Source organism: Castor canadensis, chromosome 1 (genome assembly GCF_047511655.1).
Source record: "Castor canadensis chromosome 1, mCasCan1.hap1v2, whole genome shotgun sequence".
NCBI classification, from domain to species: Eukaryota; Metazoa; Chordata; class Mammalia; order Rodentia; family Castoridae; genus Castor; species Castor canadensis.
The window spans coordinates 105,556,856-105,581,648 of NC_133386.1; the positions used below are offsets into that span (position 1 = coordinate 105,556,856).

Here is a 24,793-nt window from a genome sequence, read left to right on the forward strand (position 1 = left end):
CCTTTTCCTGAGTATCACATGATTGGAAAAGCATATAGTGTCTGGGCATGTATTTCTTTGAGTTTATTCTTAATTGGAATCTGTAATTTATGTCTTTTGCCAAAATTAGATTTTCAGTCATTATTTCTTCAAATATTTTTTCAATACCACATTTTTCTTCTTCTCTTTCTGGGATCTGATGATACATATATGATATTCTTTGATACTGTCTCACAGGTTCCTAGAACTCTGTTTACTTTTTCTTTCTGTTCTCAGACTATGTATTTTCTATTCTGTCTTCAGGTTCACTTACTCTTTCCTCTGTCATCTCCATTTTGTTCTTAGGACCATTCCGTGAATTTTTAATTTAGCTATTATATTTTTCAGTTCTAAAGTTTCTGTTTGTTTCTTCATTGTACTTCCTATTTTCTGAGACAGACTTTCTTTCTGGATATTTCTGTCAGTATTTGCTGTTGCTTCCTGGAGCATGGCTGTAACAGAAGTTTGAAGTCTGATAATTCCAACATCTGGGTCATGTTAGACTCAGCATCTCTTGATTCTCTCTCCTGATGATCAGTCAGACTTCCTGGTTCTTTGTGTGTCAAGTAATTTTGGATTGTATCTCAGGCATTTTAAATATTGTGTTATGAGACTCTGGGTCTTGTCTAGCCCTTAGAGATTCTGATAATTTTTACTGTTTTACTTGATAGCATTCCTGGTTAGGGTCAAGCAGAGAATTCTCATTCCCCTTCTGTGGACTGTCCAGTTCTAAAGATTTCACAATGGAATTCGGATCTGCTGTGTGTGTGCTGTTCTGGGCCAGCCTGGGACCTGGGTGGTGCTCTGCTCTGCATTTACTCTGGCAGGCTGCCATAAGAACAAACCCACGGCTCAGGGACAAGTCCATGCAATTATCATAGCTTTATGGATTTCCTTTTCCAGCATGTTCTCCAGCTCAGTCCCCTTCCTAGTCCTCTGGCTAGAAAGCTGCAGTGTGAGGTCCACTCTGACCATGTGCCCTGGTGGCCTCTGAGGACACAGGGCTGGAAGACAGAGAAGGAGCAGTGGGTTCTCCATAGTCTGTCAGAATTCCCCTCTTAAGAGTTTTAGGTGCCTCCCCAGTTGATGATGTTGTCACTAGATGGCAGCTTCAAAACTTGAACTTTTCTAGGGCAGGCCAGAGGAGGACAACAGGGCAACAGGGGACATCCCCTACTCTCTCTGTCCCCCCCCCCAAGAGACATCTTCTACTCCTTGGAACTCTGTCCATGCCCAGTACCATTTTTGGAATTTAGGCTTCCTTTGAATCCAGTCTGAGACAAAAAGGAGAAAACAAGCCTAAGAAACTCTGTGTTTGTTGTACTTCAGGTTTGATGCTTCTCCAAACTTCTCGCTGGCTTTTTTGCTCAGAGTCTTCAGGAGGCTGCCCCATGAGTTCTAGGCTGTAGTCACTGGAGAAGCAGGGTGGGCTGTGTTTACTTCATTGAACCATTGAATATTAAAAATATGCTATTTTTAATTGTTTTTATTATCAATTTATAAATATACTTTTAATATTCTGGATATAAGTCCTTTGCAGATACTGTCTTAGTCAAGGCTGCTATAACAAAAATGCCATAAGTTGGGTGCCTCATAAATTACAGAAATTTACTTCTTGTAGTTCTGGAGTTGGGAAGTCCAAGGTCAAGTGCCAGCAGACCCAGTGTCCTCCTGGATAACGCCTTCTCCCTATGTTCTCACATGGCAGGAAGCTGAGCTGGCTCTTGGGCCTTTTATAAGGGGACTAACCCCAATCTTGATTGTGACTCCTCATAGCTTAAATGCCTCCCGAAGGTTCCACCTTCTACAACTGTCACATTGGGATTTGGCTTAACATGTGGCTCTGGTGGGGACACAAGCATTCTGACCATGTGGACTGGAGTAGAGCTCAGGGATAGGGCACTTGCCTAGTATGTGCAAGGCCCTGGGTTTTATCCTAAGAACAAAACAGAAAACATTCAGGCCATAGCACATATATGTATTATAAATACTTTCTGCCAATCTGAGGCTTGCCTTTAATTTTTTTAATAGTGTCTTTGATGAAGTCTAATTTATCAACTTTTTCTACCATCCTTGATGATTTTGTGTCTTGTTAAATTTTTTTCTACCCCAAATTCAGGAGGACATTTGGCTTTGTTTCCTTCCAGAAGATCTATATTTTAGCTTTTATGTTTAGGTGTATTTTCCTGACCATGAAAATCTTCTTTGATTTATTTCTGGAATGTTTTATAGTTGTCAGCTTTCCTTTAATTTCTATTGTGTTTTTATGCTAGTCTAAGTAGAAGTTTTTAAAATTGTATTTAAAACTAGTCTTTGCTAGTAAGTGGAAATACAATAGTGTACTTCCTTGATGATCTTTTATTTTCTTAAACTTATTTTTTATGTTGGATCATCCCAATCTCTTCTGCCTCTGTGTATTTGATTTTTTCTGGTGGCTCCTTTTCCTTAGGAGTTTTGTGATTTTTTTTTAACTATGATTTCATGTTCAATAGGACTTTCATGATAGGAATTCTTTGAGGCCTTGGCTAAAAGCGGATTTCTCCAGAGATATTTTTTAATCTCTTCCAGGTAGCCAGGAGTACTGCCTTCCATTGGTGGTGCTGGGGATAGAACCCAGGGCCTCAGGCATGCTAGGCAAGCACTTTCTTGCTAAGCCACATCCCACTGGGATTACCTTTGCTAAAAACCTGCTTATCTACTTTTCTGTACCAGCTTGGCATTGGAACTAGAAACACAAGTCTGAACAAGACACACAACCTATGTTCTTGGCACTTGCAGTCTGGGAGGAAGAAAATAATGATTAGCCATCATCAAACCTTGTCTTCTGTCAGCCGCATTCATGTACATGATGCACACAGGCCTGCGATGACCTTGCAGTGTGCTCTTTCTTGTGGAGGACACTTAGGCTCTGGGGATGCAGGTAGCAAGCATACTGAATGTGAGCCCCCTGTGCTGGGCGTCTCCCTCCTGAGTGTGACTTGCTGTCATCTGCTCTCTCCTAGAGGCTATGTGCACCTATATACTGCAGGTACCAGTTTGATAAGACTCCAGTTCACAAGACCAAGGGGGAGCCCCATGGGACACATGTATACTTCCAGGACATCAATGTCATCTTCCTTGGGGCCATGCACCTCAGTGACCTGAGGGAATACCTAGAGGGACCCCCCATGGTGGTGGAAGTCCATGACTGGGACTGCAAATCAGAAGAGTTTTCCGTAAGCCCACCCCATTTGGGAAGGACCCCCTGGATCCATACTTTAACCTCCAGGCCCTCATCTCTCTCAAAGAAACAGAAAAGAACCCCTTTGAGTCCCAGAACAAGACTTGGGACCCCTATGGGGTTGCCCGGGTCAGTTTTGCTGACTTCCTCCTTGGCCACAAGTACTTGAATCTGGCTGTCCCCATCCACAGCTGTGAGCCCAACTCTGCACGCCACAGCCAGGACACCAGGAACAAGAAGGCTGTGGGATTTCAGGACCCTACAGATGTCCTACAGCTCAGCCCAATGCCCATGGGCAACTATCTGGAGGCTAACTCTCAGCTCAAGCTGAGAGTGGACATTGCGGTGCCCCTTGGTGCTGGGGCCAAATCCCCTGATATAGACCTCGTGGGTACCCAGTTTGGCCGCATAATTTTTGTGTTTGATTCCAAGAAGCTGTTCCTCCTACGTAGCCTGCTGCAGGACATCACTAGAATCAATGCAAAGGCCTTGAAACTGGATTCCTACCCCACCAAGAACATCCAACAGATCCTGTCAGCCTTCAAGATGAGGGTGAAGATTCAGGACCAGGAGGACCTGGACGTGCTCACTGGCTTCCACCTGGTGGATGAGAAGATCCACCTCTTCATTCTGGAAGGCTTGGTAGACCAAGGCTCGAGGCAGCTGTGGGAAAGTCACCAGAGCAGGTGAGTAGATGACATGACATTCTGGATATGGAGGGAGTGGAATAGTCTTTCAAGCCAAGGTGAGGAGGGTCAGTGTCCTGGTCTTTGAGAGGGAGATACTGATTCAGTTCCCCTCAGGGTTTATTGTCAGCTACTCATCAAAGGTCAGTAATGGGACTTGAGAACAGGCACAATTTTTGCCTTTGGTGGAGGTGAAGTATTTAGGGGCACACAGAAGACCTGGTGGTCCAAAAAATGAATCCTCCCCTAAGACTTTGGAATGAAGGCTATGCTGGCTGCCCAGGAGCAGAATGTACTGTATTAGGTTTTAGTTCAACCCAAGGAAGACCAATCTGACTGAACCTGGTGGGGATATAGCTGCAGGAATTTGCTCTTCTCTGGAGGCCTCTGGGACACTGAGATGCCCACTCGGAGGACACAATAGAGGGTCTGATTCTGGGCTGGAGCAGCTGGCATTTCATAGTTCTATCCCTTAGTTTTGTTGACATGACAATTGTCTTCCTTTCATAATTTTCAAGTATCCTTGTTTGAGTAAATAGGGTCTTATTCTTTAGTGGGAGGGCCTCCATCTGTCCTCAGAGTTCACATGCCCCAAACTCCATATGCTGACAGCAAGGAGTCCAGAAGCTTAGTGTGTCTACCTCGAGAGGGGCTGCAACATTGTGGGGGTCTGTCCTGATGTACTGATAAGCCAAGAGACCCAGAGACAAGCTGGCCCATGTCAAGGCAATGTACGGAATGACCAAAAACACACATCCATATAAACATGTGTACATAAATGTCCACAGTAGCGTTATACATAATCATCAAAAAAAGTAGAACTGACCCAGTCCCCATCTGATTGCAGCATGTGGTATATCCATATTATTCAGTGAAAAAAGAACTGAAGTACTGATACACTTACTTCAGCATGTACAAACCTTGAACACATTATGCTAACGAAAAGAAGCCATCTGTTAAACTGTTACTAGAATCTGAGATCCATATTGCTCCCCACTCTACCAAAAACCCAGGAGATAGAAGCTGGTGGAAGGAAACAGGTTTATTCTAGGCTGGCCCTGAGGTTGATGGAGGAGACCTCTTCCTCTCAAACCTCCATCTTTAAGAGCTCAGGAAATGCAGAGTGCAAAGGGACACAAAAGGTTACAATGAGACAATTGGCAGGAAACCATGCGCGGGTGGAGTCTTTCTCTTCAGAGCACCTTCTCCTTCCCCTCTTCCTGAAATTGTCTGGATCTCAGGCCTTCTGTGTGTCTGCATTTTCTTTTTAGAAAAACCAGTTCATATGAACACGAGGAAAGAATGGGTCACTAAAATGGAAGGGGAAAGACTGGGAGGGAAATGCAACTAAGGTCCCCAGTTCATCACCTCACACCCCAGTTTTCCTCCTCCAAAATAATAAACTTAGTGAGTTTGTTGCTCTGGACACTTTTATATAGTTTAACATTCATAGTATAAATATGGCTTCTGCCTGCACTGTTACAGTATGATTCCATTTATAAGAAATGTCCAGACTAGGCAAATCCATAGAGACATAGTTGCCAAGGACTCAAGGGAGGGAAAATGATGGGTCATGGGTACAGTTTCTTCTTGGAGTGATGAACGTGGTCTAGATAGTGCTTATAGTTGCACAACATGGTGAATATACTAAGAAAGACTCCATTGTGCACTTTAAAAGATTGAATTTTATGGTGTGCAGTAAGGAGTTTGGCCTTGTCCAGAACAGGTCTGGCTTATGCTTATGTGATCTATGTCACACCTGAAGGCTGGCTGTGGCAGAAATCCCAGCAGTATGATTAAGGTGGGGGCTTTGGGTCATGCAGTGTCAGTTGATCTAGACACTGGTTCAGCAACTTGGACAGCCAGTCACCCAACCAGCCATGTCCATGAAGTGGAGCATAGTAAGAACTACAGCCTTAAGACTTGGGTGAACATCCCTGTGTGGCAGTGTTCTTGAATGTTGTCCCCCATCAATGCCAACATGGCAGCATCTCCTGACTCCATGAGGAAAGGGCAGCAGAGGCATCTGGTATTTGGAGCCATCCCTGACTTAGCCTTGGCTGATTTTAATCTATAACCTTTCTCTGTAATGAACCTTAACTGTGAGGATAACAGCTTTAATGAACTCTGATTCCTTTTAGTGAGTTAAACTTGAGGGTGGTCTTAGGAACCTCCTGAACTTGAAGTTAATGTTAGAAGAAAGGGTAGTCTTGGGGGGGGCTGTGCTTTTAGTTTGCAGTTTGACTAACTCTGAGCATATAATATATGAATGCTATCTAGAAGCTTTTCAGTGGCAAGAATAATATGATATATATATATATGTGTATATATATATATCATATATATATCAATATGATATATATATATATGTGTGTATATATATATATATATATATATACACATACATGTGGGCTGGAGTTATATATAGGAAGTATGAGGTCCTTGCTTTGACATCCAGCACTACCACAAACAACTAAAAAATTCATATGCTTGGAAATTAATAAACATATTTCCAAATAATGTGTGGGCCCAAAAGAAATCACAATGGAAAGAGACATTTTAAAACTGAACAATAGTAAAAATCTATAATATCTATCTGTGGCATGGTGTAAAAATATTACTTAGAGGCTCAAAATGGAGGTAAAACTTCTTCCTGGGCATCTCCAATCTGACTCTGGCCAGCATCCTAAAGAGTTTTTTTTCAAAGGAAAAGTTTTACATGTAGTCTGATTTCATGGTTTTCTTATCTTATGGGTCATTTTGATGTCAAGTTTAAGAATTCTGAGTATCCCTCCTATGTGCTCTTCTAAAAGTGCTAGTTTTATGGTTGACATTTAAATGAATGATCTAGCTTCAATTAATTGGTATAAAAAGTTTGAGTTTGGTCCTTTTTTTGGCATATAGACATCCAAATGCTCTGGCAACATTTTTTGGAAATTCCTCCTCCTCTTCCTCCTTCTCCTCTTTCTTCTTCTTCTTTGTCTTCTTCTTTTTGTGTGTGTGTGTATTTCCTTGGGATTTTCTTCACAGACCATGATGTCATGTACAACTAGGGATGATTAAATTTCTCCCTCTCTAGTCTGTAGGCTTTTACTTCCTTGTTGTGCTGGCTAAGACTTGCAATACTATTTTCTATAAGTGGTAAGAGCTGATGTTCTTGACTTGTTTTGATTATTCCCTACCACATGCGACCTCAGTGGAAAGGTTTTGTAGATGGTGCTTTATCAGTTTGAGAGACTTCACTCTGTTTCTGATTTGCTGAGAGCTTTCTAATAAGCTGGCTCACAGAATTCATGAATATCAATTCCAGGTAGACCAAAACTCTGCTTTTAAACGTTGAACTTTGGTAGTTATACACTCACATGTTGCAAAAATAATAGATTTCATGTCCCCATTACCCAGCTCCCCCAATGGTGACATCTTCTATAACTACAGTGCTTCATTACAACTAACTAGACTACAATGATCTAAACTTACTCAAATTTCACCAGAAAAACCTATTTTTGAAAAGCAAAACTAAAACTTTTAGATGAAAATATAGGAGAATATATTTATGACAGCAGAATAAAGACTTCTTGAAGAAGAAGGAGTACAAAGAATAAGGGAAAAGACTGGTAATTTGGCTATTTAAAATCAATACCTTCTGTTCAACAAGAACTCATATACGTTGCAAAAACATAAGCCACAAACAGAAAAAAAATTTTGCAATGTGTTGAACAGAGTTAGTACCATGCCAGACAGGGTGGCGCACACCTGTAACCCCAGCATTGAGGAGACTGAGGCAGGAGGATCCTAGGTCCAGGTCAGACTGGGATACATCACAAGACTCTGTCTTCAAAAAAAAAGTTCTTTGAATCAATAAGACAACAATAAAAACATCTCCTGGAAGAACAGGCAAATCACTTCACAAAAGAGGAACTGCTAGTGACTGCACACAGCTTTCTGGAAAGGGATAGGCGGGTGGGCACAGATGTCCAAGTGAGGAATGGCACACAGGTAGTGACAGAGCAGGTGGGTGGCTATTGCCAGAAGGCAAAGTGTGAGTAGTGCCGGGGCAGGGGGTGGTGGCAGGAGGTGCTGGGCTTACAGGGGTGGCAAGCAGCAGGGAGGAGGCAGAGGGACCAGCTGACTTCAGTGTTATTACTGTCAATTCCCTGTCAGGGCCTCAGGTTGTGAATTTACTAAATGCATTTGCCAACAATTTGTTCCTTTCTTTTGTTTTAGACAAGTCAAAATAAAACCAAATCTCTGCCAGAACAAAGCCACCAAATGTTTCCAGTACCTTGCCTACCACCTTCTCTTGCAGGATACTCCCCTCCGAGCACGGAGCATGCAAGGTGCTGTATGACTCGCGGCTGCTGTTCCGCCACCGGCTCTACACCAACCTGGAGACCATCCTGTACCGCGTGCACCTGTTCAGGCCCCTGTTGCTGCTCACGCGGCACGCGGGCTCTATGTGCATGGCATCATGCCGCGCAGGGCCTTCCACGCGCTGGCGAGGTGGGCGTGGGGTGAGAGGGATAGCAGGCGGGCCTCTACCTCCTTAGATAGCAGTGTAGGCTCTTCTAAGACAATGCCAGGATGTTCTGGCAGAAGAAGGACCCACCAGTTTTGTGGCCTGTGATGTTGCTATGTTTGCTACCCCTCAGAATAGCCTAGAAGCACCTGAGGAAGAAGGGCTGGCTAAAATCCATTTTCCTGGGGAAACCATGAGTTTCTGCATCATCCGCAGACATGGCTTCCCTTCCAGAGCTGATACTTTGCCTCTGTCTCCTCCCTAAGCTTAGTGCCACCCATCCTCTCCGCTCCTCAGTAAGTGAATGCACAAAGGTCTGGCTCTTCTTGTAAGTGGTGCCTTTGTCCCAGGTGACCTGGGGTCTCACCACCTCTTTATGGAACAGCTTCTGACCAGTGGTGGCTCTTGGAGGAACCAGTCCCCTCTCCAGAAGCCACAGTTCAGGTGCAGAGGACACAAGGAAGGGGTGCAAGGGTAGCAAGTCTGTGTACAGTCCCTGGCGGGGGGTGGGGGGGGGTAGGAGTAGCCTAGGGAGGGCAGAAAAGGCTGACACTGGGGAACCAGCAGCTTGTTCATCTGAGAATTTCTTGCCAGTTCCCGCAGGGTGCAACTCCCATCTTCCTCTTTATAGAGCCAGCTGCAGATCTGGGTTGCTGGCCTCAGCTATAGCTTGTCAAATGTATTAATAAAGGAGAAAGAGAATAAAGGAGTTGAGGAAACAGAACTTCAGGATGGAGAGTAATGGAGAAAGAGCTCCATTACTGAGAAGGCTTTTCATTTATTCCTTACCCTCACCACTATCTCTGGTCCAGGTGTAGAGGAGTAATGAAGCTCTCAGTCAGGGAGGGGCATGTGGAGGTGCTGAGACACTGGACATCCTGAGACTTGACTGTCATCAGCTGGAGAGGCTGGATGCTGTCCTGCCCGGTTCATGATGGAAAACAGCTAGGGTTCTATTAGGGAAAGGAAAGAAAGCTGCTGTTTATTAAGTGCATTCTGCATTTGGTAGCTACATCCACAATAGCTTTATTCCTCTCTGCTAGTTAAGGAAGCAGTTCAGAAAGGCCAAATGAGAGGCAGAGTCCACCACCCTTGGCACCCACCTTGCCAGCCTTGGGAAACAGTGAGCAGCACACAGCAGTTTCAGGACATGTCTTTTGGTCAGCAGCATTGTGGACCAAAGGCCCACTGCAGACTAGGCCTGGAGACGGGGGTCCTGGTGGGGAGGCAAGATGATCATGGAGGCCTTGAGCTTAGCTCAGAAGTAAGGCTGTGTGCATGTGGCCCACTCCAGTACGGGAGGATCCTGAGATCTACCCTACTGATGTCCAGCATGTCAGGGTTTCTCCACGGTGGGGAGTGGATTGATGAAGGAAGCACTCAGAGTAGAGCCCTTCATTTCTGGGAGTTCCAATGAAGTGGGAAGAAGGCCAGCTCATAGAATGGAATCCTGTGACCTGATGCCAGCTAGTCCATCTCTCTGAGTTTTCATTCCTACTGTAAAATGGGGGTGGTTATACCTACCTTGCAAGTGAGACTGAGTGGGTGGCCGGTCTTTGTTCCAGAGTCTATGACATCTGCTACAATAGCACCAGGCTCAAGGAGGTGATTGTAAGAGGACTACTGCCTTCCTCTGCTATGATCAAAGACCTGAGTCAAGAGTTTGGGATGCCCATTTCACAAGAGGATCTCACAGATGCAAAACTGCTAGTCATATCACCTCCGCCCTCTCTCTATGTTGAAGACTTCCAAAGCCGGGCTTCCATCCTCACTTTGGAGATCCGTACTCACCAGGAGAAGTACCTGCAGTGGCGTAATGCCATGCTGCTGAAAAACAAAGTCCAGAAAGCCAGGCTGATCCAGGTGGGTGTTCTCCCCTCCATCCACATCAGGGTTCCAACCCCTGCCTCATTTGTCCACCACTGTTGACAGATGCAGGTAGGTGCCTCTGGCCTGTGTTTGCTCTTCTGGCCTGGGACAGTGGGATGGGTGGGCCAGCTGAGCAGGATGTGGGGCTAAGCCACACCAGAGTATTCACTCCCAGTCCTGGCTCACCTTGGCTGCAGTTCCTGAAGGTAAGAAGGAAAGCTTTTAAGGCATGTAGCATTCACCATGGGTTCAGAGTTCAAGTTAGAAAACTTTAAGATGTGTGTGTGTAACTTCTTGCTTAAGCTACCTAAAGGCATGGATGTCATAAATTGTCTTTTAGAAAATAACTGACCTGTATGGAAAAATCTGAGAGAAAATAGGAGACAGAGAAGCTGTGAGGCATAGATGATTGGTGGTATGTGGTCTGGATGGCCCAGGAGACCCTTACTCACCCATGGCAGCCAAAAAGATTTGAAAACAGAAACAACTAAGGTGTGACTTGAAGTTGTCTGCCCATGATCTGTCTGCAGGAAGCCTCCCCTGACATCTTTACTCTCCACCTGTCCAGTTATTTTTCTTTTTTTTTTTAATTTGAGACAGAGTTTCACTCTGTAGGCAAGGTTGGCCTTAAACTCCAGATTCTCCTGCCTCAGCTTCCTGAGTGCTGGGATTACTGTGTGTACCACCACGCTTGACTTCTCCATAGTTTTATTGCATATGTGTATATTCATAAACATCTCACTAGATTTGCCTATATTTGAAATGTAATGATACCACATGTACTTTCCAGTTTGAATTTTTGCTCAGTATTAATGAGATCCAATCATGTAGATGTGTAGCTGTAGGAATATATCATAATTTACTTATTGGGTTACATTTATATTCTTATCTCTTGCTACTTAAATATATAACTATATGCTAACAGTCTTCTGCTAAAAACGTTTTTTTGGTGGCACTTGGATTTGAAAAAATACTTTTTATTTTTCCTAGGATGTACACTTAGGATTAGAATTGCTGAGTGGCACTTTCATTTGTCTAGATAATCCCTTATTTTCCAAAATGATTATAAACCAACATAAACTACTCCACTATGCATTAGAGATCCTGCCATCCTACTTCCCATGCTAATGCATTATAGGCAGACTTAAACTTATTACTAACAGTATCTCACAGAGGTTTTAATGTGTATTGTTTACCAATAAAGGTAAATATCTTTTCATACATTTCCTGAGGATTTTGATTGCTTTTCCTGACTTTTAGGTAATGTTAAAACATCACTTAAATGTTAAAACATTCTTGATGCCAACTGAATAGCATTTGTATATGTGGCAAGTATCTTCTTGTTTCTGACTTGTTTTCTCACTCTCAATGGTGTCTTTCAGTATAAGTTATTTTAAAACTTGGTAATTTTTTTTGTATTTTCTCATCACATTTTTCCTGCTTTTCAGAAATATTTTTTTACCCTAAGATCATAAAACCATTCTGTTTTCTTCTAACAGTTTTAAATATTTGTTCATCATATTTCAACTCTGAATTCAGCTGAGATTTATTTTTGTATGAGGGTGGGAATTTAATTTCATTTCTTCCATATAGATGATCAGTGGTGCCAGAAATCTTACTGTAATCCTTCTGCTCTCTGCTTCTTGAGTAGCTAGGATTATAGGCATAAGCCACCCATGCCTAGCTCCAGCAACCTTAAATAGCCTCCCTTCCCCCCAATGATTATACTGCAGGTCAGGTTGTAATTTATGCATGTGTATGAGTGGTTGGGGTCCTCATTGAGATTGCATCTGACTTTATTACTGTTCCCTTCAAAGAACTAACAGATTGCTTTTTTGATTTCCATATTGTGTACTTTCTATCTCCTTGATTTCTGCTCTTATTTTGGATTTAATTTGAAGTTCTTTTTCTAACTTCAGATGGAAGTTTAGATAATTGATTTTTTTGGGAATTCATCTTAATATATACAATCTAGCTATAGACTCCCTATGAATATCAAGTGCATCCCACAAGCTTTATATATATTTTATGCTACCTGTTAAGTTATATTTTAAATTTCTTCTTTGATATACAGATTATATGATGAATGTATTGTTTAATTTCCAAATACTTTGGTTATTCAGTTTTATCCTAATTTCACTGATATCCTGCCTTTTGCTGAGATTTACTTCATGACCCAGCCTGGAAACTTTGGTAAATGTTCCAGTGTACTCAAAAAAATGTGTATTCTATAGTTGCTGATATGTTGTATTTATGCCAGTTATGTTGACTTGACTATTTTTCCAAGTCATTTATAGCCTTAGTGATCTTAGAAGAAAATCTTTTTCTTCTATCAGTTACTAAGGCAAGTCTGTTAAAATCTCTAAATATGACTATGAGTTTGTGCTTCTTTAGTTTTATAATGTCAGACTATTTCATCTTGATTTGATTACTTTATAGCTCTGGTAACCCTTTTTTTCTTAGATTATACTTTTTATATGTATACATTAAACATAGTAAAGTACACAAATCTCAAATGTATAGCCTTGTTCATATCTATGTATATGTGAAAACATTATTGAAATCAGTTATAAAATATTCCATTACCCCAAAACATTATGTGCCTTACCAGTTAGCCACTATGCTTAATTCTTTACCATACACATGTATTCTTATACCTGTCTGGCATTTGCTCCACATACATTTTAAGTTTTTCCATGATAGTGTATATATATTTATTCCTGAGTTTTCAATTGTATACCACAGTTAATTTATCCATTTTCTACTGATTTATATTTAGACTGACCCAAGTGGCTTTTTTGGGGGTGGCACTATTGTGGATAAAACCACTATGAACATTTTTGTACAGATCCTCTTCACACACACACATGTACATTCCTCTTTGGCATGTACCTAGGAGTAAAGTTATTGGGTCATAGGATAGGCATATGTTTAAGCTTTTAACTTTAGCTGTCTTTCTGAAGTGGTTATACTATTCTGCACTCTTATAAGTAAATACATGGGAGTCCCATTTTCCTTGCAACTTGCAAACACTTGGACTTTTTAGTCTATAATATCAGCCATGCTGGTGAAATGTCTGGTATTACATTCTTGTTTGTGCCTTTCCCTGATGAGTAATGATTTGAGCACCTTTTTACTTATTATCAGCTATTTGGAATCGTCTTGTGAAGTGTTTGTTCAAATTTATATTTTCCCTCTATGTAAGAGAAACTTTGTTTTTCTCACTGATTAGTAGTGTTTTCTTAGTATTTGTCAGAGTTAGACAGAGTTGTCCAATGTATTACAAATATCTTTTCCCAGGCTGTGGCTTGACTTTTGTTTTAGAGCTGCACTTTGATGAGAAGTACTTAATATTCATGAATATCAATTTACATTTTTCTCTAGCTAGAATTTTTTATTACTTAGAATTCCAGTTTTCTTTTCATCCCATGTCTTTTGGCTTCCATTGTTCCAGCTGTTCTTTTGAAGATAACATGCTTCCCTCTGGTTGCTTTAATTTTTTCTCATTTATTTGGTTTCAGAAAAACACCAATATAGGGGTGTTTTTCTTTGGATTTATCCTGCTATGTATGGGTTTATACAAGTTGTTGAACCTTTGGTTTGATACCCTTTAAGTTGAAAATATTCTAGAACAGTGTTTATCTTCTGATATTACTTCTAGTCATATTCTCCCTGTTATGGGATTCAGTGACAGGTAGTTTTGCACATCTCACACTTATTTTCCAGCCTTTCTTCTTCTTTTTCTTCAATCTGAGTATCTTCAACCAATTTATCTTCTGACTGAATAATGTGCCATATGTAGTCTGCTACTAAAACCATCCAGTGAGTTGTAACTTTTTCAATTCTGATTTCCATTCAATTTCTTTTCTCTCTCTTCTCCTTCTTTCTTGGCAGTGTCTCACTACCCAGCCCAGGCTGTGATCTTCCTGCCTCAGCCTTCTGAGTGCTTGGGTTACAGGTGTGCACACCTGGCTTCACTTATTTTCTTGATTAACTGTATAAGTAGTGTTGTCAGAGTTGTAGAGGTCCTTGATGTCTAATGCCAGAGGACTTTCTTTTTCTTCCAGTACTGGGATTTGAACTCAGGGCCTTATGCTTGCTAAGCAGTTGCTCTACTACTTGAGCTACAGTCCCAGGGTTTTTTTTTCCATTGGTTATTTTTAATAGAGTCTCACTTTATGCCTGGACCACAATCCTATTTGTGCTTCCCTGCATAGCTGAGGACAAGCACGTACCACTGCACCCTGCCATGGATTGAGATGGGGTCTTGTGAACTTTTGGCCTCAGCTAGTCTTAAACTGTGATCCTCCTGATTTCCTTCACCCCCACAGCTGTGATTACAGGCTTGAGCCACTGTGCCTGCCTAATGCTGGAGAGCTTTTAGCAGCCAAGCAGAGAACAAATACCCTTACTCAGGTTGAGGCGTTTTTCTAGACTGCCCTTACTCCTAATGCATAGACTTTCTAGTTCTGAACCAAAAGCCTCTGGCCCTTAGGATCCTTCTCCTTGACACACTTTAAATTTTCTGTTTTTAGACTGTGACACTTTAAAAAATATCTGCTTAGCTTTTGGTTCACTTAACTACTTTATTTTGTTTGGGTTTTTATCTGCCTCATTCAGGGGTAACTTAGGAATTAGCAAATGCCTTGAGAGAAAAACTTTCTCTCTAGGGGATGGGGGTGGCTTAAGCCATAGAGTTCCTGCCTAGCATTCGTGAGTTCAAACCCCAGTACCACAAAAAACAACAACAACAAAAACAGACTTCATGTACTTCTGTGTCTCCAGATTCTTGGCCTTGCTGACCCCAGGTGCTTTGATTGCTCTCCAGTGATGTCAAGTGTATGCATCTCCTCACAGAGATGTTGCTGTGGTTTAGTGTATTTTAAGACTATGGCAGGTGCACATATGTTCACAAGTTGTATATTTTTGCTCTCACTATATAATAGCCTTTCCCTCCTTTTGATAGGCTTATTTTGAATCATTTTGTCAGAATATCTGCCACTCTAGATTTTTGTCTTTGCTTTCTGGTGTCTTTTTGCCTAGTGTGTATTATATATCTCTTTTAATTTTAAAGGTACATTGTCTAAAGCAGTTTTGAAGACAGTATATTGTAAGGTTTAAAAAACCAATCTGAGATTAGTTAACTGGCAAGCTTAAAACACATTTATGGTAAATGTTGTTAGATTAGACATTGTTTTGCCACCTAATTTTCTTTTAAACATTTCTTTCCAGTGTTTTGTGAAGAGATGTTTTCTTCTGTTCATTTAGAAGTTATACATTCTATTTTGTGTTCTAAGATGATTATCCTGAAGACTAGATTCATTTATATATATTCCTATCAAATTGTTGCTCACAATTTATATTAGCTCCCTTTACAAGGCAAACAGTACATCTCTCATACTTCACATACCACCACTCTTTTATAGTCTCTAGAATTCCAGTTTTAGGCTGTTATGAAACTTTACCTTTTCATATAGGAAAACTGTCCTAGGATATTGGACACCATTGCTTGCTAACTTGAATCCTTCTGGATTTTCCTCATTTTGAATTTTCTTCCAAGAAGGTCTTTGTGTAAAACCTCCAAGTCTTGTAAGCCTGAGTGTATGTTCCCACAACTAAATGAACAGTTTACCTAGACCTGGAATTCTAGGTTGAAATTTTTATTTTGTTTATAGTAGTGCTGATGCTGAATGTGATATTAGTCTGATTCTTTGTGGAAGTTTGGAAAATTTGTTTGTTTTCTTAACTATCACTAGTAATAGTGTACTCACACTTGGGATTTCCATGATTTAGTCTGTTTTTCCATCTTCTGTATCCAGGTTAAGTTTTGTCTTCTACAAAAAACTGAAACTAGATCCATGTATATCACCCTATACCAATATTAACTCAAAATGGATCAAGGATCTTAATATCAGACCACAAACTCTAAAGTTGACACAGGAAAGAGTAGGAAATACTCTGGAGTTAGTAGGTATAGGTAAGAACTTTCTCAACAAAACCCCAGCAGCACAGCAACTAAGAGGTAGCATAGATAAATGGGACTTCATAAAGCTAAAAAGCTTCTGTTCATCAAAAGAAATGGTCTCTAAACTGAAGAGAACACCCACAGAGTTGGAGAAAATATTTGCCAACTATACATCAGGCAAAGGACTGATAACCAGAATAGATAGGGAACTTAAAAAACTAAATTCTCCCAAAACTAATGAACCAATAAAGAAATGGGCAAGTGAACTAAACAGAACTTTCTCAAAAGAAGAAATTCAAATGGTCAAAAAACACATGAAAAAATGCTCACCATCTCTAGCAATAAAGGAAATGCAAATTAAAACCACGCTAAGATTCCACCTCACCCCTGTTAGAATAGCCATCATTAGCAACACCACCACCAACAGATGTTGGCAAGGATGCGGGGAAAAAGGAACCCTCTTACACTGTTGGTGGGAATGTAGACTAGTACAACCACTCTGGAAAAACTTTGGAGGCTACTTAAAAAGCTGGACATCGACCTACCATTTGATCCAGCAATACCACTCTTGGGGATATACACAAAAGACTGTGACACAGGTTACTCCAGAGGTACCTGCACACCCATGTTTATTGCGGCAGTATTCACAATAGCCAAGTTATGGAAACAGCCAAGATGCCCCACCACTGACGAATGGATTAAGAAAATGTGGTATCTATACACAATGGAATTTCATGCAGCCATGAAGAAGAACAAAATGTTATCATTCACTGGTAAATGGATGGAATTGGAGAACATCATTCTGAGTGAGGTTAGCCTGGCCCAAAAGATCAAAAATCGTATGTTTTCCCTCATATGTGGACATTAGATCAAGGGCAAACACAACAAGGGGATTGGACTTTGAGCACATGATAAAAGTGCTCAAGGGAGGGGTGAGGATAGGTAAGACACCTAAAAAATTAGCTAGCATTTGTTGCCTTAACACAGAGAAACTAAAGCAAATACCTTAAAAGCAACTGAGGCCAATAGGAAAAGGGGACCAGGAACTAGAGAAAAGGTGAGATCAAAAAGAATTAACCTAGAAGGTAACACACACACACAGGAAATCAATGTGAGTCAATGCCCTGTATAGCTATCCTTATCTCAACCAGAAAAAACCCTTGTTCCTTCCTATTATTGCTTATACTCTCTCTACAACAAAATTAGAAATAAGGGCAAAATAGTTTCTGCTGGGTATTGAGGGGGTGGGGGGGAGAGGGAGGGGCAGAGTGGGTGCTAAGGGAGGGGGTGGGTGCAGGGGGAAGAAATGACCCAAGCTTATATGCACACATGAATAATAAAGGGAAAAAAAGTTTTGTCTTCTATCCACAGCTGCTTTTTGGGAACACATCACAAACTGATTTCCCATTAGTCCATTCTGCAGCTGTATCACTTCTGCAGTACACCCCATTTGCTAATTTCAGATGTTTTATATGCAGTATTTGTTTTACTTGTTTCATATTGTGAATATTGTTACATGCATTTATTTTTTGGCAGTACTGGAGTTTGAACTTGGGATTTCATGCTTGCAGGCACTCTACTAATTGATCCACCCCCAGGCCTTTTACAGGCATCTTTTAAGAATGATGCCTGTAATTCTTAAATTGTTAAATTCTTAGCTCATCTCTTTCAATAACTTGGCTTCACTTGTTCATTTTGTGTCCTTTCTTTTATACCTATGTACTTCCCAGGCATCTAGGTACTGTGGCAATGAGTCTAAATTCCCCTGCAGGTTTCAGCCTCTAGGCAGAGAATCTCAGGTACCCAGAACATGTGTTGACCACTTCTTGCTTTTCTTCCACCAAATAACTCTAGTCAGATCTTTGACTTTAAACTGTAAGAAATAGCATGGATGGATGTCTCCCTGGTTGTAATCCACCATCTCTAGGGTTTGGAAGGAGCAGAGCACTTGTACTTCTTGTCATGACAAGGCCAAATAATTCAGATTAGTGAAATTCTTCTGATTACTGTGCAGTACTCCTCAAAGATTCCAAAGCCATGTCAATGGGGTTTATATTAAGGTCACCATCTTCAGCTAACAGCCCCCCCAAATCCCATAAAACCCTCACCCCCAAATAACAAAAACCCCACTTGCTTCTTTTAAAGCAAAAGATGGTTATTTTGCCTAAGGTTTGTAGGCAAATGACTATACTACATGGTGACAGTTTGGATTGTCAACTCTTCTGTTTTGGGACCTTCCCCCACCTTGTGTATACAGTATTGGGATCGAATCCAGAGCCTTGTGACTGCTAGGTAAGTGCTCTACCACTGAGCTACAACTGCAGCCCTTGGTTTTTTGAAGCAGGGTTTTACTATGTAGTCCAGGCTGGCTTCAAACTCAATCATCCTGCCTCAGCCTCTCAAGTACTAGGATTACATGTGTGAGCCACCATACCCAGCTCATTTTTATTTTTATTCACAAAGGAAGTCCACAGGCCATCTTATTTCTTCAGCATTTTCTCTGATGAGGGAATAATCCTTGTTTCCTACTTTTCTCTGTTGGAGAGAAAGAGGACCAGACTCCCTACATACTCAGTACCCAGACCTAGCCATGGCCAGGGATGGCAATCCTTGCTGCTTTAAGTTACAGTGTTCCCCTCCACACCACGAAAGCCTCTCTTACTTCCGACCATTGGAACCTGTCTCACTATTACAAACTGGATGGAAAAACAGTGGCTATGTGATGTGTTCCAGTTACAGTGACCTTGGGCAATTTCTGGTCCTCTGAATTCCATTTTGGATAGTGACATGTTGGACTAAATGGCTACTGGTCAAGGTTCCATGATGGAAACACAGCAACAGTATTGAGGAATCTTTAGTCAATACCTATACCACAGCTTGGTGCCAGAGTCTGTCTCATGGCACACAAGCTTAGCAGCTTCTGGTGAGGGGCTGATGTGGGTAATGACTGATGTTTCTTTCTTCAGAAAAATATCACAGAAGCCTATCAGGTCATCAAGAAGCCTCGTAAGTCCATGGTGAATGTGATTAGAATTTTACCCCCTCTCAACAAGGCTGTCTACAACTATAGTATTCAGGCCCTGAATTCCACAGAGCTTGCCAAGAAGGAGATGTATCAAGAGATGGCCAAGGTGAGTGACAGGTCCAAACAGGATAATGACAGTTGGCTAATCTTTCCTCTCTGACCACAGGTCAGCAGGGGACATCTGGGGAGCAGATGAAAGCCTATCAACTAGGGACAGTAGACAAGGGATCAGGTGCTAAGAAAGAAGTCTTGTTCTACACTAAATGTGAATCCTCCATATATGTTCAGGGGTGAGCCAAAGACCTTTAACATATGCTCAGATACACATGACTGAAAACAACTCTGTTGTTGCTGCTTATGAAAGGCAGCTGTCACCCCGAACACAAAACCTTGGTGTTTTCAGCACCCATTACATGTAGAAAACTTGTCAGAGGGGGTAATAATGTGACCTTCACAGGGTTGCCATATAGTTCAGTTAATCTGAATGTGCTACTTACAATGTCAGGAGCTATCATTATGCCTCCAGCTGTTTCTGACACGTTCTTGGTATCCTGATGCCCACTAAACCCTATCCAAGACTATTCCCAAATGTTCTCTAGATCTATTTGCCCTCATTTCTAGGAGCCAGGAAAGAGATTCACATACTCACAGAATTATCTCTCAGCCATGGTGGAGCCCCAGGATTCAAAGGAAGAGGAGAAGAAAGCCCAGAAGAAGTCCCATCAGGCCTGGATCACAGCCAATGGGTTCCAAGTATCGGGTCTTCACAGCAACATTGAAAACCAACATCAGGATCTCAGACTGCCAGCCATTGGAGGGCTGAATGAGGTCCACAGGGAGGAGGAGGGCCTCAAGTGGAGGGTCCTTACAAACCTTTTTCCTCCTAACTTACTTGCTCCTCTAATTTAGGAGTGGAAGGAAAATGCACTGTTTGCCAATGTGCTGAAACCTGTGTTGGATCGAGAGAGGTGGAGCTGGGACTGGCGTCACCTGGATTTTGATTTGTACAAGAAGCCACCACCTTTCTTTGAGCTGGTCCCTCCTGCAGCTCCAAAGGCTGTGACAGGTAAGACAACAGCTTTCTGAGCTAAGTCTCCTGATGTATTGGCAGGCAGAGCTCTGCATCTTTGCATCTTTAGCACTGTCTGCTTGGTTTTAGAATGCATCCAAAATTTCTAGGCTAGGAAATCAGGATTCAGAATTGGTCTGTTAAAATGGACTGGAACACAGGAGGCCTGGGTTTTAGTGCCATGTGTCATGCTAGTTTCGTAATTTTGAGCAAATCCCTTTCCTGCTCTGAGCCCGGTTTCTCAGCTATAAACAAGGGAGAGTTGGAAGGTAGGTTTAAGGGCTTCTGGTGCTTCAATGCTGTTAGCCATGACTGGTCTCTGAATCCTGACAAGCTCAGGGCAGAGGCCTGGGGCCATATGTAGGCCTTCTAGGGGGAGGGAGACCGGAAGCATGGGTCTTGCTACACTAATACCCCCAAGTCTTTCTGTTTTCCTCTTTATCCCCATTTATGAAGACTGACTTCAAGATCATGTACAGGTTGGTATGGAACCCACATTTGTTGGTTAACATAGCCAGAAACTTTGTTCTGGGGGAGACAAGAGTTTCTTTAGCAACAAGGTTTGCCAGAAAAACTTTCCCAGAAATCTAGATGCAATAAACAAGGGAGATTCTTCTCTCTCCTGACTCCTGAGGACAGCTGGTAACATGGGAACAGCTCCATGAAACAGGAGGAAATGTAACATGTTTGCTAGAATGTCACTTTCTCTGTATTCCTGGAAGTTGTTCCTTCCCTCCCAGACAGGACCTGGGCCTTCTGAGACTCCAAAGGAAGAGATCCAATCTCCTGGCCTATCCCAGGCTGAGTGGTGGTTCTGGAGGAGGTGTTAGCTGATAGCTGAAAGCTACCAATCTTCCCAGCTCAAGTTGCCTGGCTACTTTGTTGGTGAAAATGTGTAATAAATACAGGCTGGGGTTTTCCCTTGCCCTGCTCATGTTTAAGAAAAACTAGAGGGCCAGGTGTGGTGGCTCCCAGTTACTTGGGAGGCAGAGTTTGGGAGGATCAGAGTTTGAGGCTACCCCAGGCAAAAAATTCACAAGACTCCACCTCAACCAAGGAAAACTGGGTATGGTGGTATGCGACTATCATCCCAGCTATGCAGGAAGCATAAATAAGATGCTGTGCTCCATGTTGGCTTGGGTATACATGTGAGACCCTTTTCAAAAAATACCTGAAGCAAAAAGGGCTGGGATCATGAGTCAGGTGATGCCTGGCAAATGCAAGGTCCTAAGTTCAAACCTCAGTACCACCAATGTAAAAAAAAAAAAAAGACAAAAAACTAGAATCAGTAGGAGAGAACTGAGGGTGAGGGCTCTGAAACCCAGATGGTGGACTAGAAAACCTGCTGCTGAAATGCCTGTGTGCCACCAGTAATAAGCTTTCCCAATGAAGGGATCTCTGTGCAGCCTCCTGTCCCTGGCACTCTGCATAGGCATCCACTCCACATTGTATAAAGTGCCTGTGCCATCAATTACTAGCCAGTAAAGTAACAACTTTGGATTTCACTAGAAAGTTATTTCCAAAGCACCATATTTGTAAAGTTTTGCCTTTGTAAGACTAGTTACCAAAACCCTGGCAGAGATCTTGCAAGCAATGGTAGACAGGAGCCTGGTGAAATACAAGGACTGTTAGTCCCACCTAAAAACATCCTCTCACCCTCTCTTTAAGATGGAGCCAATCCTTGCAGAGAAACAAAAAGTGACACGTGGGAATAAGCATACACTGTTATACTCCAGGCAATGCAGTTTGCCTATTACCCGAGAAGGACTGAAGGTAGGGCTAAGTCATGAGCCTTTGTGAACACTGATCATGGAATTAGGCACTGCCTCTTGGCGTTTAGACTCTCTTCACAGAGTGAAAACAAGGGAGACCAGATGCCATAGTGATGGAGGTATGGCTCAAGTGGCAGAGTGCTTGCTCAGCAAGCACAAGGCTTGGAGTCCAAACCTTACTACTGAAAAAAATACCAGTCATATCAAAGGGTTCCTCAGTGTCATGCCAATATCCACTAAAGGCTGGTTCTGAGGAATAACATGAACAGCATAGCAAGGCTAGAAAGGACAAATTATGACTTTTTCTTTTTTTGTTAAATGGTTCCTAACACAGGCTGTAAGTGCATTTTACTCCTAGTTTCAATGAGAGACATGGACACAGTGTCCAGCTATTTCTTGAATGTATAGTCTACTAGAAATGGTTGTCCGTGCCCCAAACAGTTCCTGTAAACCTCATGCCACCAAGGTGGCAGCATAAACCCCAGTTTCCACTGTGGTACCTTCTAAACCACCAGCATAGCTTCAAGTGCCAAGTGCCAGCTATTCCATTCTCTTTCTACATTTTTTTAGAAGCTATGATCTCATTAGATACAGGGGCAGGTCCAAACCTAGCTGAAGCTTCTTAGGAGATGGAGAAAGGCCTTCAGCTGCACACAGGGGACAAATGATCCACTTGCATAACCCAAGGTCTCCATCTTCTAAAGAGGCTGTCTTGGGTTGGTTGTAGCTTGGGATATGTGGTACAGGAATATGGCCCCTGCCTCAGGATGTCCTGTCCAGAGGGTGAGCACATATGTAGGTTCGCTTCTCGAGGATCTGCTGGGACACTTTCTTAATCTGCTCATCCTGGTTCTCTGGAGCATCTGGGAGGGAAAAGAGAGGGAGTGAGTGATGTTACTGCACTGTGACAACACAAAGCTGGACCTTCTCCTCCAAACCCCCAGGAATGATTTTGGGCTACAGGGAGAGAACAGGAGAGTGGCCTCATCCTAAATAACAAAGGGCTTGTCTGATTCTCTAAAACCCCAGGGTTTAGGCGTAAGGAGAAGGTCCTGATCCATAAACAGCCTCCCTAAAGAAGAAACCATTTCATCACTTGGCAACTGGGCTGAGCTCTGCAGGATGCCAGGATTGTCAGGGTCAGAGAAGATCCTGACCTACAAGTTCCAAGATATGGCCAAATAGCTATGGAAAAGGAAGAGAATTCCAGGCAAACTGAAAGGCAGATGCAAAGTCCCATATTTTCCAGGGCCAAGGCATGTGATTTGAGTTCAAGGGGCAGGTAAAAATCCTGTCTCTGGAATCAGGTATAATGTCTGTTCCCTTCCTCTGGGACCTTTCCTGGGTAGGTAACAAGGATATGACCAGACACACTGGCAGACACTAGCAGTGCCTATACAGGGGGCCATCTAAAGGCATGTCATCTGCAGAGGCATGCTCTACTTAGTGTGTGCTCCTATGTAGGCCCTCTCTTCAGGCAGAAGGTTGTGAGCCAGCAGGCTCTGAAAGCAAACAAGGTCTAGAAACAGGTCTCCATCAACAAATGCCTGGACTTGGGACCTCTTGCCTCCTGCAAACCAACCCACTTACACTTGTCCAGCTGTGACAGGCTGAAGAGATTCTGGAAATAAGCTTCTACACAGAACATGTTGGCCAACAGAACCTGCCAGAATAGAAGTCAGAAAGGATGGCTGCTGAGAGCTCTGGAGTTGACCTCTAAACTCCAAGGAACCCAGCTGGTTTAACTGGGCAGGGTGGCTGAGATCAAAAGGCCTGGCTCAGAAGTCACAGTCTTGGGCTCTAATTCCAGCCCTAACTCAAACTCCCTCCGTCCCCAAGAGCAAGCTTGTTCTCAGCATCTCTTAAGACTGACTTTCCTCCTCTGTATATTGAATGTCACAATCCTAATATGTGTGGGCTCCTCTGTAATGATGCATGTAGGTACTAGTAACTGTGTCTGCCTCCTACCAGGGGAAGAATGTACAGGGCAGGTAGATTGGGTACAGGCAATGGTTTGTGGACCCCTGTCACTCATCCCTTTCTCTTCTCTCAGGTAGGAGAACAGAGGTACTAGCCCAGTCTTCTGAGCAGCATGGACCTACCCACAGCCCAGCAAACCTATCCAGCCTCTTGGGCAGCACCTCTGTGCATCCTCAGTATTCACTCACTGTCAGTGACTACCCCCTGGCTTATTCAGCCCCTCTCTCCCGTGGCTCCCTGACTGGGCCACATCACCCAACTCCCCACTTGCCTAGTCACTAGCTTCATTAAAGTGCAACATGATGAAAGGCTTGGCTCAGTATTCACAGCCTCAGGTTATTCCTTCCTTGATCCAAACTTGGTCTATCCAACAGTAAGCTACTGTCTCTGTGACTGATTCCTGTGTGGGGCTGGATGCAACTCACCTCATGGTCATGGTTCCGAAGTCCAATGAGTATAGAGCGGCTGGCCTGTGACAGCACGGCCATCATACCATACAGGTTGATGAGGATGTTGGCCACCCGCTTCAGCACCAGCTGTTCATCCACAATGGTCTGAAGACAGAGGCCCAGAGTGAAGACTTCCTACATAGCCCAACCAGCTCCATGATCTCTCTCAAACCATCCCTGTCTCCCTTTGCTCCTGGGTAATGTAGGCCAGTGATGCCTTTTCC

The 24,793-nt window shown here is 42.6% G+C and overlaps 1 protein-coding gene and 1 long non-coding RNA gene across 2 annotated transcripts in view; both read right to left on the reverse strand.

The window, feature by feature from the left end:
- Positions 1-9,058: 9,058 nt before the first annotated feature.
- Positions 9,059-10,021, reverse strand: LOC141424979 (uncharacterized). The gene is made up of 3 exons (XR_012449972.1): positions 9,965-10,021; positions 9,544-9,656; positions 9,059-9,393 (listed from the first exon to the last, which is right to left on the reverse strand). It is a non-coding gene; the product is annotated as an uncharacterized lncRNA (long non-coding RNA).
- Positions 10,022-22,572: 12,551 nt separating this feature from the next.
- The window catches only part of LOC141422399 (complex I assembly factor ACAD9, mitochondrial-like), a 30,257-nt gene continuing 28,036 nt past the window's right edge, over positions 22,573-24,793 (reverse strand). The window contains 3 exon segments of the mRNA XM_074069571.1: positions 22,573-23,003; positions 23,731-23,803; positions 24,546-24,674. Of these exon segments, the coding sequence (XP_073925672.1) occupies positions 22,903-23,003; positions 23,731-23,803; positions 24,546-24,674 (303 nt within the window). The 3' untranslated portion in view covers positions 22,573-22,902.